Source organism: Morone saxatilis, unplaced genomic scaffold (assembly GCF_004916995.1).
Source record: "Morone saxatilis isolate NCDOM2014 unplaced genomic scaffold, NCSU_SB_2.0 Contig1, whole genome shotgun sequence".
Lineage (NCBI taxonomy): Eukaryota > Metazoa > Chordata > Actinopteri > Moronidae > Morone > Morone saxatilis.
The window spans coordinates 16,869,362-16,884,447 of NW_023339651.1; the positions used below are offsets into that span (position 1 = coordinate 16,869,362).

The following is a 15,086-nucleotide window of genomic DNA, read 5'->3' on the forward strand; positions in this document are numbered from 1 at the left end:
TCCCCTGCTGTAAATTCCAACAAAGGTTTCCCTGCGTCAGTCCCAACGTTGCCCTCAGCCGGTCCATGCACAGTCATTAGCTGTGTGGGGTGTGCTGTGTTGTCTGTGTGTGTGTGTGTGTGTGTGGTTGGTGTGTGTGTGGTGTGTGCTGTGTGTGTGTGTTGTGTGTGTGTGTTTGGCGTTAAGCAGCATTGGCAGCTTTCCGATCCCCCACTGCAGGCAGCCACTGAAAAATGGATCCTGGAGGGAGAGCTGAAAAGAGCTCTCTCCGTCTGTTATCTCCCTTTCCTTCTCCCTTTTCTATTCGTTTCCATGCTCCTCTTTTCTTTTCCTCGTCCCCTCTTGAACGCCCACCAGGCCTGCGAGGTCTGATCACCTTGGGCAACATCATCTTCCATGAACTGGCAATCGTCCAGGCGCGTTGGACCCAACCCCGCTGGCTTGCGTGAACTTCTTCCCTGTCCGACGCGACACAAAATGGCGAAGACTGCAGAGCAATCGCTGTTGGTGTGCGAGAATGTCGCAACTCTTCCAGAGGTAAACTCTCTTGTGTGTTTTTTTTTTTTTTTTTTTTTGTTGGTTATTTAACAATTAAGTTCCAAATAGGTAAAAAGAAGCAAGAATAAGGAAGGCGTTTACTTCTCTCTCACCCGCGTACGACCGCTTCCTTCTCCAGTTCTAACTTCAGGCCATCGGTCTCCGCACAATCCCCCTTCCCGTCTCCCCTCCATCCCCTGGTGTTGGAACCCCACGGCCCGTGCACCGGTGGCCCGCCCTACTGAGCAGGCAGTGACGCCCAACGAGAGTTCCTCCCCATCCCGGCGCGGACGTCCGCACAGACACTGGCAAAAGTTGGACACCAAAGCCAGAGGCGACCCAACAAAATTGCCATAAAAATTGAGACAAGACCGAACATGTAAAGGAGTGCGAAAAAAAAGCAGGAAGAAATGACACGAGAGAGGCCCTTTTAGCCAGAGTGTGGTGTCGACGGGGAAGGGGGGGGGGGGTGCTGGTTGGAATGAGTGGAGTTGAGAGGATGGAAAGAGGAGAGAGAAGCACTGACTGACAGAGAGATGGAGAGACAGCACTGATCTCTGTGTCTCTCTGCAGTTTATAAGCAGAGAGGATGGCTGTGAAGTTACACAGCATTGCTTTTAGTGACTGTGTGTGCGTGTGTGTGCGCGTGTGTGTGTGTGTGTGTGCGCGCGCGTGTGTTTTTATATCCACACAGACGACAACGGGAAGAAAGCCAACAATCCCAACCACTGTAACTGCATCATCGACCAAATCTTCACAGGGGGCCTGCAGTCTGACGTCACCTGTCAAGTCTGCCAGTAAGTGCGTGTGATAGTGTGTGAGGTTCTTCCACAAGAAAAACACAACACAAAAACCCTTTTCAGGCCTCACTAGAGACTAACAGAACAAAGCCTTGACCTTGTGCACTACAGCATTGTCTTCCAGTACAGTTCCATTATGTCACAGTATGCTCTGACCAAACAGCCGCTCCAAAACGACACACTTCACTTCTCACCGTCCTGGATCAGAACTCTCCATTTCCCTGCCCTGAGGTTACCCTCCAGCCTCCATCATCCCCACAGTGCACCATCAATCACACATGCACACACACTGAACCGCTAGACTGCAGCAACAGGAAAACCCTTTCGTGGCACACGGTCCGTAAAGCTGACCACTATCGCCACCTGGTGGTCAAAGAAGAAAGAAGTATCTGCTTTGCTCTTTATGCTGAGATGCATGTTTCATTTAAGAGATTTAGGAATGTAAAGCAGCTGCAGTGTATGTCGAGGTATAGCTATAGCTAAACAAATGATTCACTTTATAGATCCTAACATTCCTAAGCAGTATGACAAATGGTTCAAAGCTCTGCATTTAAAAAGTAGGCAAATAGCATCACAAAATGTCCTTCAGTAGCAAAAGTCAAAATTCATGTGAACATGTTATATTTTGCAATGCAAAAAGTTATGTGCACAGGAAGATTATTTCCGTCTGTTTCCTAGCTTCAATCAAGTGAGAATTTTGAAAGAAGGCCGAATAAGGGACTGCTGCTCTATAAATAAATATCTAAAATAATTCATGAAACCTTGCCCCTCTTTTCAGGTTTCATTTGTTTTAAGAAAATAAGACTTTTAGAACTCTAATAGAGGAAATGGTGAGTAAAAAGTGAAAAAACATTTTCTGTACCTTAAACATATATCTTTTCGTCCAGTGTTTCTTTTTCTAAATTCAGCCAGAATGATTAGGCAGACCATCTTTAAGCGAACCAGGCTTTTGCTGATTTCTGATTTATTCACTTTACATTCTCCATTTAAAATGTAATGTAAGCCTAACATGGTGCCAACTCATCCTTTACTTACGACCACAGAAAATGGATAATAGCAGTGTTGAGCCACCCAGTTTAGGTCATATGGTTAAAGCCAACTGAAGTGCTCAGTTTATAAGCCATGAAATGAAATCACGCTCTACATTTTGTGGCAGACGTGGGGCTAGCTGATGATCTTTTTTCCCCAATGAAGAAGTACTGGATGTCAAACATTTTAAACAACCATCATATTTTATCACTGTTCATGTTGGGGCGAATGACATTCCCCGTAAGGAGTTTTACAGAACCATGGTTAAAGAGCCAGCACCTCAGTAATATGTGAACTTGAAACAATTTTACGGAACAGTATCTGGGGGGTCTAGAGTGGTGGCTCAATGGATAACAAGGATCACAAGCAACAAGGTCATGGATTTGAGTCCCCCTGCAAGATGGATTCTGTGTGGACCTGTTCTCCTCGTACCCGTGTGGCTTTCATCGGCTCCGGTGTCCTCCCACATGCAGGATAGGTTATTTGGAGACTTCGCCTGTAGGTGTGAATGTGGGAGTTAATGTCTTTGTGTGTTAGCCCCGTGACAGACCGGCAACTCGCCCAGCGTGCACCCCACCTCTTGCCCAGTGTGGGCTGGAACAGGCTCCAACCCCCTGCAAACCTTGCACAAGAAAAGCATATTAAAGGAAAGCTGGATGCTAACGGAGGCAGTTTCTTTAGAAAAGATGGTCTCCACCCAAATGTTCTCAGGTCGCGAATGCTATCGGCCAATGTAATTAGTTTTATATCCTTAACTGCCAGCACTAAGCTGCAGGGTACGCGCCTGAATGATGTTCAGCAGTAGAATTATCTCTATCGCCCAGATGAACGAGCTGCCAACAGTAAGGGTGGAAAGGGTCTGAGCCACGGTGCCAACATGGCGTTGATGCCAGATTTTTTTACTCTCTCCCTCTTTTGTCTCCCTCTCACTTATATGTCTGTCTGAGTAAAGGAAAACTACAAAGTGCAGTGTCTTACTGTGCCTCCTGTGAAGTGGGTAACAGACTGGAAGATGTACAAATCTACACACAGCAACTCCTTTAATCTACATTAGATATCGACAGCATCTTCAGCCTCTCCCATAGACTCACCATCTCCTGTGTGTCTCTCTGTCTTGCTCCTAGCGGTGTTTCGACGACCATAGACCCGTTCTGGGACATCAGCCTGGACCTGCCAGGCTCCTCCACCCCATTCTGGCCCCTCAGTCCCGGGGGAGACGGATCAGCACTTAACGGGGAGAGTCACACCACTGGAGCCACAACACTCACAGACTGTCTGCGCAGGTAACTGACAGTAGAGCAACATTTCTTACATCATTTTTTGATAAATTCCCTCTTTAGCGTATCAAATCTTCTTTCTCTCTGCCACACAGTTCCACACTGGAAGTAAACAGTGCAGCTTTTTGTTTTCGCATGCATGCACTGACAAATTCAGAGACACGAACAATCCCAGAATCAGCACACCACAGTCCTTTAGAGAGCAAGTGACACACACGGTTAAATACCCACACATTCACGGTTCCCTGACCACTAATTCCTGTTCTTCCCAAATCCACTGGAGCAGAGATTCAGGGATAAAAGTGCACATAGACACAACTGCACTGGTACTAAACCGCATCCACTCCTGTGTAGGTTCACCAGGCCAGAGCACCTCGGCAGCAGTGCTAAGATCAAGTGCAGCGGTTGCCATAGTTACCAGGAGTCCACCAAGCAGCTGACCATGAAGAAGCTGCCCATCGTGGCCTGTTTTCACCTCAAAGTAAGAGTGTGTGTAGGTGTGTGTGTGTGTGTGTGTGTGTGAGAGTGTGAGAGAGAGATGATTTGACTGTGTTGTAACACGTGTTTCTTTGTTTGTTTCCAGAGGTTTGAACATTCAGCCAAACTGCGACGGAAGATCACAACTTACGTCTCCTTCCCGTTGGAGCTGGACATGACTCCCTTCATGGCCTCCAGGTGCATACGAATAATGTATAATGTATAAAAATAATGTAAAACCACCGGAATTAAAAGAACACTAAACAGTTGGATTTTTAAAAAACAAAAGCTTGCTGAAAGTTGGTGATGTTGTGGCTCAGTGTTGTCCTGCTGTGTGTTTCAGTAAAGAAAGCCGGATGAACGGGCAGTACCAGCAGACCGTAGAGCCCTTCAACAATGACAACAAGTAAGGCAAACATCTTTCTGTATAAACCAGTAAATCTAAATAAACCATCTGAACCAGCACTGGGTACAAATATTCCAAAAGCCAACTTATCATCACTCTACAGCAGTAAGTGTAACTGCACCATTCACTTCTGCTGGCTCCCTCCCTCTCAGCAAATTATGAAAATAAAAGATGTGCAAAGGACAGTGACTTTAGGGGGCGTGGCCTCGACACTGACCACAGTGATTGACAGACAGCGTAAGAGAGAGCTGTTGAGCGGCTGCTGTCAGACTCTCCGTGTCCGTGCTGGAAACACAGTCACTAGAAGCACTGACGGCTGTTGGTAAAAGTTTCTGTGTGGTACCTGTGTTGTAGCTGAGCTAATGGCTCCATTATGTGTGTCTGTGGGGGGGACTGTCAGTATGTGGGATCATGGTAACCATTGCAGTCTGGTGGTGTTTCTACAGCATCTTAAGTCCAAAGCACTTTGCCAGAACAGAACAATACTAAATAGAGGATTAAACTAACTAGGATAAACTCCTGGGAATGATGCGCTTCAATCAGTACACATTTGAAAATAAGCGCAGCGGCTTCACAGACACCCACTCAAAGCAGAGGCTGGGGGAGGGGGGTTGCCGTTCTCTGATTAAAACTGGCGTTAACACTGTTTATTTTATATACATTTTATGACTTGAGTCGACCATTTGGGGCGACTATCTTAGCATTTGTCCTTAAATGTAAAGGGTGATACATTAGAGGGCGTGTTGAGACAAAACACAAAATGCAGATTTTCATAAATTTGGTAACATTGATGTGTTTCATCACAGTAAAGTCGTAATTCAGTTTACAACTACTGGGTGCAGTAACTCTTTATGGTTGTGTTAGTGACCCTCCTAACAACGGACCTGACAGAATGAATCTTGCATAATGAAAAAGGTATTCAGTGTGACCAGTCTTCATTCCTTTCACTGGAGAGAATCCACCACAGATTTGATGTTAATCTTTACTGTCTGTGTTGTAAAAGAAAGTGTTTGGGTTGTTTTTTTTATTTGCTTTATTTATCCACTCATTTTCCAGTGGTGTCAGCTGTTTGTAGTTGCAGCATGAATGCAGTCTGCATTAAGCCTTGGTGCAGCAATAAGCCTCCTCTTCTCTCTCTCTTATTGTGTTTCAGGTATAGCCTATTTGCAGTGGTGAACCACCAGGGGACACTAGAGAGCGGCCATTACACCACCTTCATCCGCCAGCACAAGGACCAGTGGTTCAAATGCGACGATGCCATCATCACCAAGGCCAGCATCAAGGACGTCCTGGATAGTGAAGGGTGAGTCATAGTGTTGGGCATAGCGCCTCCACTGCTGTTAGTTAGATTTGTCCAAATGTAACTAAATACAGTTAGTATTTCCCATAGCCGTTTGACAGCAACCGCTTCCTTTATTAGTGCTGCTGCAATCTGACCTCATGGTGCTTTTATCTCCCCAGGTACCTTTTGTTCTACCACAAACAGTTCCTGGAGTACGAGTAGTTCCCTCCACCAGCACCGCCTGCAGGAGTCGAGGGATGATGCAAGGATTACAGTAGTTGCATGAGAAAAGGTAACAGAGTGATGAGAGAGGCGTGGAAACAGAAACACAAGCCTACCTGATTCACTCTTTAAGTCGCAACTCTCTATCATGGAACCACCCTTAATACATACTAATCTAGTTCCACCGTAAGACATTCAAGGAAGAGCCGTCGGCCGTGCAGGATAGTGCAGAAAGCGTCAGAACCATCAAAATTTAAGAAATTTGTGTGATCCCTGGAGGAATATTGCACGCCTGCAAAAGTTATTCACTTGAATTCGGGGGATGAAGAAGAAAGCAGCTGTGATAATCTTCTATAAGAACGAAATGACTGCAGAATCAGTCTGTACTTGGTGTCTGACAGTAGAGGAATAGTGTCCCATCCCCACCTTTTCTCTCTTTCAGACACAGACAAAAGAGCAGGAGTTGTTTTTAAAACCTTACCTTATCTTGGGAAGGTTCACTTGATCACAAATCCTGTTCTACACCAACATCCTGTTCGACGTCATGCTCGCACAGCTGCATTTACGATCACCTGAGGGCGCTGAGAAGTGGAACTCGGGGGTTCGAGGCTCTGCTTTAGCGAAGAAAGTGATTATTTGTATTTATTTTTTATTAGTTTTTCCTAAACTGGCAACTTTCTGGACACAAGCACACTTGTCTGACACACTCACAGTCCTCCAAACGACCAAATGCTTCAAGGATGGACGTTGTCTCTATTATGCACTTTTGTTCAGAATGCAAAGAGTGGGGGAAAGAAATCACCTGACAAATGGTATTATGAACATCGTATAGAAAAAGACAGTTAATTCCATTTATTACTCGTGAGTTTGTAGGTGTCAGTCAGATACTTTTAGGAAACCTTTTTTTGAAACAAGGACGCAAAGGATCTGTTATTTTCTGCCTCTCATGCTGCTTCCAACAGTCACAGGGGGAAATAAATTACACAGTGAATATTATATTTTTATACATACTGTAATTAAAAAGTTTGTTTACAGTTTTTCATTCTCCCCAAACTCTCACATTGTTCGTCTGTGTTGCATTGTGTCGTCAATCATGTTTTTTTGTACACACAAAAGCAAAATAGTGCTGATGACGTTCTTGAAACTGCTGCTATGGCGGCTCAATTTTTAGCAAGTCATTTAACTTTAATTTGGTCACATTTTTTGGCTTTACAGAAGCATTTATCTCCACGTTCAAGATATGTTGTTGTGATGCTGTTTCAGGTAAATGGCAAAAAAAAAGAAATGAAACAAAAGAGGAGACCATAATTCTCCGTACGGAGTGTGTATAATGGGTCAGAAGCTCGATTCTACAGTGTTAACCGTCGGCCGCATGTCGCTCTAAATCAGTGTGTTTGTGTGTGTGTGTGCGTGTGTGTGCACGTGTATGGGCCTGAAAAAAGGGGAGGGGAGGGAAAAAAAAGCTCAGTGTAGGTGTGTTTGTGTAAAATGTGTTATTGCGTGTAAAGAGACAAAAAACAAAAGTGCGTATGTGTTCCCGTTTGTATGCACGTGTGTTGTGCGCGTGCGTATGTAGCGTATGTTCGTGTACTGAATCAGTACTTGCATTCAGCATGCCGTCTGAGCTGGGTATCACAGTTTGATAGGATTTTTTTCCACATGTTGATGATGTATGTAAAAGTATATATGTACAGTTTGTATTTTGAGAGACAAATGGTGAAACCTCAAAAGTTGATTTTGTTCTTCTATATTGCTGGATCCGGACACGGGGTCGTAATCAGAAGAAACTTGTCTTGACCCGGTCAGTCATTCCTCACACACACATGTAACTGCTGCAAGAACTGGACACAGTGATTGAAAAGACACTCAAATAAAGAAAAATCTATATCTGTAAACACTTTTCTGCCTGTTATTGATTGCCCTTGGTTATGAGATTATTTTGTGAACGTTAATTACTGATTGAAGAATATCTACGGATTAGTTTGAGGGTTATCCAACTGCAGGTAACCATAACAACAGTACTTCATGCTGTTTTCAACTCTCACTGGTCAAACAGAACAGAAGAAGGATTCAACTCATTACAGACACAGTTTCTCTCAAAATGTATATTTTTTTATTTGTCCTTATTGGGAGAAAGGGAAGTACAAAGAGATCAGATGAATAATCATATAAACCATCACCCCACAAATATATACATAACGCACACCTTACACAAGTTACATGTTTGTACCACCACTTGCACATATACATGTCTGCAGACAGTAAATGCCTCTGCCCTGTAATTTAGATTTGGTTGTTATAAACATGAAGCCCTTACAGAGGAATCAGTGGAACTTGAACACTTCTGACTTTGGCGACTCCCAGTGGTGGTATAAAAAATTACCAATGAATTACTTTAGACTAAAGTAATGATAGTGACAAGACAAGTTAAGAGTAACTTGTCTTGTCACCTAGAATACTCTCCTATAGTATGCTCAACTGCAATGAACATGTTCAGACACACAACTATTCCTGTCAATATATAGTTCTCCGAAATTATGCCTTATGGAAATGCGATCTCACGTTTAGCAGTCTGATGGTGTTGGGTCATCGTTGAGCTTATGTGGGTAACCATAACTTGTAGTTTTCGAATGTGTAACCACTAGCAGTAGTCAGTCTTTGTCACAGCCGTTTGGTTTGTTGAATCAGAGGAAGTCAGTGTTCAGTTCAGTGAAGCAATGACTTCACCCGTTCCATCCTTGGTTTTCACCTCCACCGTGTCCTTGTTGTTTCATAATGAAAGGATCATGGGTTAAAAAGCCAAACTATACAGTGCCAGTAGCAACTTTGTATCAGACATGCTTCCAGTTTCTATTCTCAATAAGCATTTGGCAAGATAATTTAACGAGATCCACAGTGTCATCCAACTAGTTGTCTGATTTGTACCCTGATGTTTCCTGTTCTTTTTAATTAAACTGGACCAGGCATAGATGTTTTATAAAAGTCGGTTGTAGCCTTTGCGATGTGTTCAAGTGAAACTTTTAACTGAAGTCATGAGGCAGTGCATCTGTTAATCTTTATCAGTTCTTTGCTGTCAGATTGTTGTCGGGGCACATTGCTGCCTTTCAAGCTCCACAAAACCTTGATCATAAGTCAACTCATTGCCCTATTTTCAGTGATACTAAGAATGCTTTTCACTGCCTTTTGGCACCAAAATCCACATTTTGTCAGCATGCCTTCATCAGAGAGCAAAATATAAATGAGTTTGTCACATTTAATATGAATCAACCACACAACAGCTTTTGAAATATTTCTAATGGAGAGACATCCTTCACTTGTTTACTTTTGTGTTTCTTTTAGCATGAGAGGCATTTTGTTATACTAATTCTTGCTGATGCATTCCCGCTGTTTCTGCTTGTTGAGGGGTTGACAGGGTCGTACATGAGCATTCATCCCTTTTAACACAAGTTGTTTAATTTTCACAATCCCCCCCAAAAAAAGCTGCATGCTGTGAGAGTATCGACAGTCTGATTGAAAGTCTAGTACGCTGACAATCTCCTATGAACTGGGGACACATTCAGTCATTCCAGCCGCTCTGTGAGACAGCAAATTAGCCTGCTCCTGCACCTCGGCTCCAGAGGTGTATAAGTTCTCGTCAGTCCAGAGAGGCCCTCCGTTTTGGGTCTGGGCTCTGTGGAGGACAACCTGAGGGTAGTATGAATAAGGTGCTGTCGGTGGCCTGTCACTGCCCTGGCTTAGTGCTTTCAGATCAGGGAAACAGTGGACACACACGCAGGTCTCAGTGGGGCTGGAGTCATCCGATGGCTCACGGTCAGTGGGACAGCTCGAATTTGCTATGAAATCTGTAGAAAGACAGAGAGGGTAGTGCACACATTGGAGTAAAATATACATCAAACAGAAAGAAGATTCGTCTGTAGGAGAATCATTTTACTACTTGACCAAACAGATTATTCCAGCTAAACCACTTATTGATTGCACTGATTGCGGGCTTGCAGGCTTTGAACCACACTAACCTTGGGGTCTCTGCCCTGGCTGGTCAACCTCCTGGCCCAGCTGGATCACGCTCTCCTGCTTGTGGTCAGCCTCCTTGGGTGTTTGCTTGGAGGTTTTGGCCCTGGGTCCCCTCAGAATGACGACAAAGGCTAGAAACAAGCTAGAGAACAGCATCACCATGCACAGGGCCAGCAGGGAGTACAGCAGAATAGTGGGGTCATCCGGGGCTGACAGCACCAAGGGCCCTCTGGGATTTGGCACGTGCGAGGTAACAACCAGGAGCTTTTTAGTGATCATGGGAGGTGGCGAAGCTGAGGGGATGTCTGTGATGGAGGGGGGGAAAGACTTTAAAGACCAAACAGCTTTTGCTTTTGACTGACTGCTTCGTGATACCAAGGGATTTTCCATCCGACGACCACTAACCTCTTAAAGGTCTGGTTCTGTTTTATTACAAACATATCCTGAAGCAGAATGTTGTTGGGTCGAAGCATTTTACATCTGTGAAACTCAACAGCAATATCTCTATCTGCTGCAAACCATTTTCATTGAGAACCACCCACATAAGTATTTTTGGCATTTGTTCTTTTTATTGGGCAGCTGATTGTAAAGAGATGACTGGTAATTAAAAGAGAAAAAGATATGGAGTGCCGTGCAACAAAGGTCCCTGGCCAAATGAAAATTGTTAGCCTTTTGGGTCACTGCCCTTACGCCTACATTAGCCTTTCTGGGCATCCCAAACTACCCACATTCTCCACCAAAGTACAACCATCAAGTGTGTATATCCACACAGAAGTAGGCATTCTCTAGATATGCCTTCTAGCTATAGCTACTGTGTTTAGGTAAGTTAGCTGCCAGCCTTCTAAAGAAGTCACTGCGATTGGTATTTTTTTGTAGTTTGACAAGTTCCTTCTTTACCATTAAACTTTTATAGTTAGCCAACTCGTGCTCTGAAAACATTGTCCACTGAGGTCTAACTTAACATTTATGCCTCCAAGAAAAAAAAATCTATGTCACTAAATAATTAAAGCTTTAAGTCAGGGTCAGTACTTACTCTGGCAGTGTTTGGAGCATTCTGCTGGATGTCTTCCACAAACCTCAGCGCACATCAGACATTTCTTCAGCAGCCCATCATGGTAGTGGCCAGGCAGTGCCTTACAATTTGAAATCTCTAATGCAGAAGGACACATAGTTTGAAAGCAATCGGGAGAGACATGATACATTTAATTCACTTATGTCTACTTGGCATTATATTCATGGTCTTGAGGACAAATCTGGTGTTACCAATGCTAATCAGCTGTTTCTTTTCTTTTGCTATTGCTGTTGAATCACCTACAGGAAGATATGCAGGCAGAAATAATGCCTGAAATACATATTACATCTTCATTATTTAAGGCATCCTTTATTGCAAGGCAACACGTTTTTCAAGCTAGATTAGTTTTTTATTTAAAAAAAAAAGAATGAAAAAGTCCAATTGAATTTGTCCCACATAAATGTTGCCTCTGATCCAACTGGTAACAAAAGTGTCCTCCTTGCAACTATTGCACCTTCTTTTAGGACTATCAGGACAATTAGAAACTGCTAGAGCTTTGTTTAGTGCATAATTTACCCAGGTTTTGATCTCAGTCCATGTAGCATAATCCGTACATGTGAGGAAATGTGAACTTTGAATTTCACAAGCTATAACAACCTTGCATAATATGTATTCCTATACCTCTAACCTAATGTGTGTCTCTCTCTGTGTGTGTGTGTGTGTGTGTTCACTTGCCACAGTAAACGGTGCATCTTGGGGTCACGTATGATCGGTTGCATTGTGATTTGCAGGACACACATTTTTTAAGTAAGGAATCCTTGTACTCATTTTCCTGGCAGCTTTGATCCATCAGCTCTGGTAACCCTCACGCTGACAAACACACAAACGACAACACAAAGATATATACAAAGGTAAGTGTAGAGGAAATAGCGGTAATATGGGCATAACTTTGAATATGTGAAAGATATTATCCATGTATATGTATAGTGTTTAGGTATGTGAAAGGCTGTGAAAAGGTTGCAGTTTGGTTAGGTTTAGGCAACAAAAAATTCTTAGTTAGGTTTTGGAAAAGATCATGGTTTAGGTTAAAATAAGTAAGCTTTTATGTCAGTTAAGTTACACCTGTAAGTAAGCTAAATACCTTAAGGAAGTTATACCAGGCTGGTATTTTCAAAGTAACAGACCAGTCTCAGAAATGGGCTTTTCGGCCTGATGGGACATTTTTTGGACGACTGGTGTTCTACTACTGCATGGTGACATTGCATTGCCAAATTGTTAGCAGAAAGTCGTGTACCGTAAGCCATAATGCAACGTGTCATGACACTGTCTACGGTGCCCCTGTAGAATGTGATGAGAATAGGGAGCCATGCTTTCTTCATGCGCCGGAAATGGAGACGCTGTTGTACTTTTTTGACTATGGAGGTGTGAATGATCCTTAGATTACTTGTGATATGATGATGATGAACCATCTCTGCCGCAAATCCATTGATTAGAAGTGGGAAATGAGTATTGTTTTTTCTGAAATTAAAAAAGGTTGTCGTCTTTTCAACATTAAGAGATTATTGTGCAGCGGTGATGGTGCTGGAGGTGTTGCTGCCGACCCGAACTGCCTGAGGTAAAGAAATCAAGGATCCATCCAGCAGAGCCAACCTCTGGGGAAGGATGGTGTTTAACACAGAGATACAATCCATGAACAGCATCCTTGTAGTTAAACACTGTATTATTTGGTGTATTTTGGATGAGTTGGGCTTTTATATCGTGAAGGTCTTCAAACTTTGCTTCAAAAGCATGGCAGACCCATTTTCCTTTTGTGTTTTTAAACTTTCTTTTTAGAGCAAACCCTGAGAAATATGTACGAAGTCCAGGAATCCAAAGATAAATGGCCATCAGCAACGTGCCAGCCTCGCGGTTGCTGCGACACGTAAACACCCATCCTTTCAAAAATCATGTCTTTGTACTCAAACACAGTCTTCTTCGCTCCGCTGCACTGAGTCAGCCAACTGTGAAAGAAACAAGATCTAAAACTCCTCCACCCTCCATTGCTTACACACACAGAACTGTGAGCCTGATTTATTTTAGTTCACACACAGATAATGCACACTTCATGTAAAGTTAGTACAATGTGTACCTATCATAAACACATTCTAATATACTGAAGTGCTTATTTCGACACAAACCAAAATCATAACTTAGAGTTACCCGTCTTCTTTTTCATGTGTTTAGCTACTTTTGTGCCTCCTTATTAAGTTTTGTCGTTGCACTTTTTGCTATTCCTAGTTCCATTTTGAGAGGTTGTATAAGCTCCTTATGTTTAGTCTCACCGGCATTGTTGGTTATGGTGTGTGTGGGTGGGGGTGAATGTAACTGGTGAAAGCAGAGAAAGCAGAGAAAGCAAAGACATGGTAATCAGAGAGCTCACTGGGAGCCGCAGAGCCACCACAAACGCTAGCTGAAGCCGAGGGTTCGATTCCCACCTGGACTACCTGTGGTGACCACAAATACTGAAAACACAAAATTCAGTTTGCTGAATTGACCTGCTATGCGTTGACAAACAAGCTTTTAGAGGGATCACTCACCTGGCGAGATGAAGACGCGATGGGAGAATCCTTGGTTTGAAGATGAGAGTGACACAGGCCTGTGTTTCAGCATGGAAGCTTATTTGGGTATGAACTCACTATTTGATCTGGGACTTCCCCCTTTGTGCTAGGAGGATCCCCCACAAGAACACACACCAAGGTCATATCCAAAAAGTTTGTCTTTTTTGTGTTTTTATGTTTTTTTGAACACTGAACACAGCAGATTTCTGTAATTAGGATATTTTGATGATGAAAAGCAGACTTAACTGTCAATTTGAAAACACATTTCCACAAATTGGACTAAATAACTACAGAAATATGACAGTGGTGGAAGAAGTATTCAGATATTTTACAGAAGTAATACCACAATGTAAAAATACTAGAAAAAAGTCCTGTATTCAAAATCTTACATCAAACACAAAAATATTGTGGAGGAGAAGTAAAATTGTTAAACCAACATTTATTCTATTTCTCCATTCCTGTGTAGCTTAAACTTTATATTTAAGGTTGTAGCCTAGCTTGAATGTAAATCTTCTCCCATATAAGGAGAAGGTTACACCACCAGGCTTCATGCTAGGAAGTGCAGCGTTTGTCTCGAGAACTTTCCCTCGGGGATCAATAAAGTATTTCTGATTCTGAGTATTTCTGAGCCAAATAAAGTGTAGTTAACCTTACTAACTCATATTTGGTTGAAATGTTACTTTGTGTTCACGGGGCACCGTTTTGACACCTCGTATCAGAAAAAGCACACCTGTTTAATGTCTTTAATGGTTATTGTGCATGCTGGCTCAAAGTGAAGGTGTACTGAGGCTTTTAATGGAACTGAGACATTGTTTTGTATTTGCACATGTGCTTTACTTTCTCCAACAATTCAAAAAATGTCAAGAAAAAGTCCTAGTGACTGAAAAAGTTTTCACATAGGTGTATTGTAAAGTAAAATTACTGTCACCATAGTTGATCTCCACTTATCATGCCACTTCTCAAAGTGTTTTATTGAAAAGGGAGAATTCTTTTGCATGCAGTCATTTTGTTCTTTATATTTCAGTTTAATTTATTTTCAGATATTGTTATAATAGGACTCGCAAAATATTGAATATTTTAATAAAACAATGAATATTTGTCTCCAAAAGGTCCTGCTGCTGAGTCTAACTTACAGTTTGCATACACACTGACTACAGTGACTCACTGTTTACTGGTATTAATATGCTTTCATCCAGTTATTACATTTTATTTGGAAGATGTGACTAAGCCCGGCCTCTCAACAGAAGTGTGAAACTGTGGGGCAATTCTACACCGTGTGTTACTCTCCACTGAGCACAAGAGCAGATTTCACTGTTTCATCTCTGCTTCTGTTCTCATAGGAACCAGGATCTTTCTGGCCGTATGCTACTTACTTTTAGACTGAAAGTGAATGCACTGAATTATTTCTAAACAGAGCATGAACACCTGAAGATATG

At 42.6% G+C, this 15,086-nt stretch overlaps 2 protein-coding genes across 2 annotated transcripts in view; one reads left to right on the plus strand and one right to left on the minus strand.

Moving 5' to 3' along the window:
* Window positions 1-7,925, plus strand: part of usp22 (ubiquitin specific peptidase 22) — a 20,699-nt gene extending 12,774 nt beyond the window's left edge. The window contains exons 5-12 of the mRNA XM_035670052.1: window positions 358-416; window positions 1,168-1,334; window positions 3,491-3,649; window positions 3,998-4,124; window positions 4,227-4,318; window positions 4,464-4,526; window positions 5,680-5,829; window positions 5,988-7,925. Coding sequence (XP_035525945.1) covers window positions 358-416; window positions 1,168-1,334; window positions 3,491-3,649; window positions 3,998-4,124; window positions 4,227-4,318; window positions 4,464-4,526; window positions 5,680-5,829; window positions 5,988-6,030 — 860 coding nt within the window. The 3' untranslated portion in view covers window positions 6,031-7,925. The remainder of the gene's footprint in view (window positions 1-357; window positions 417-1,167; window positions 1,335-3,490; window positions 3,650-3,997; window positions 4,125-4,226; window positions 4,319-4,463; window positions 4,527-5,679; window positions 5,830-5,987) is intronic.
* A 310-nt stretch (window positions 7,926-8,235) lies between these two features.
* On the minus strand, window positions 8,236-11,903 carry LOC118327411 (tumor necrosis factor receptor superfamily member 13B). Its single transcript, XM_035660764.1, has 4 exons — window positions 11,789-11,903; window positions 11,075-11,191; window positions 10,044-10,346; window positions 8,236-9,872 (listed from the first exon to the last, which is right to left on the minus strand). Exons 1-4 carry the CDS (start codon window positions 11,901-11,903, stop codon window positions 9,568-9,570), a joined length of 840 nt encoding a protein of 279 aa, XP_035516657.1. The 3' UTR covers window positions 8,236-9,567.
* Between the last annotated feature and the right edge of the window lie 3,183 nt (window positions 11,904-15,086).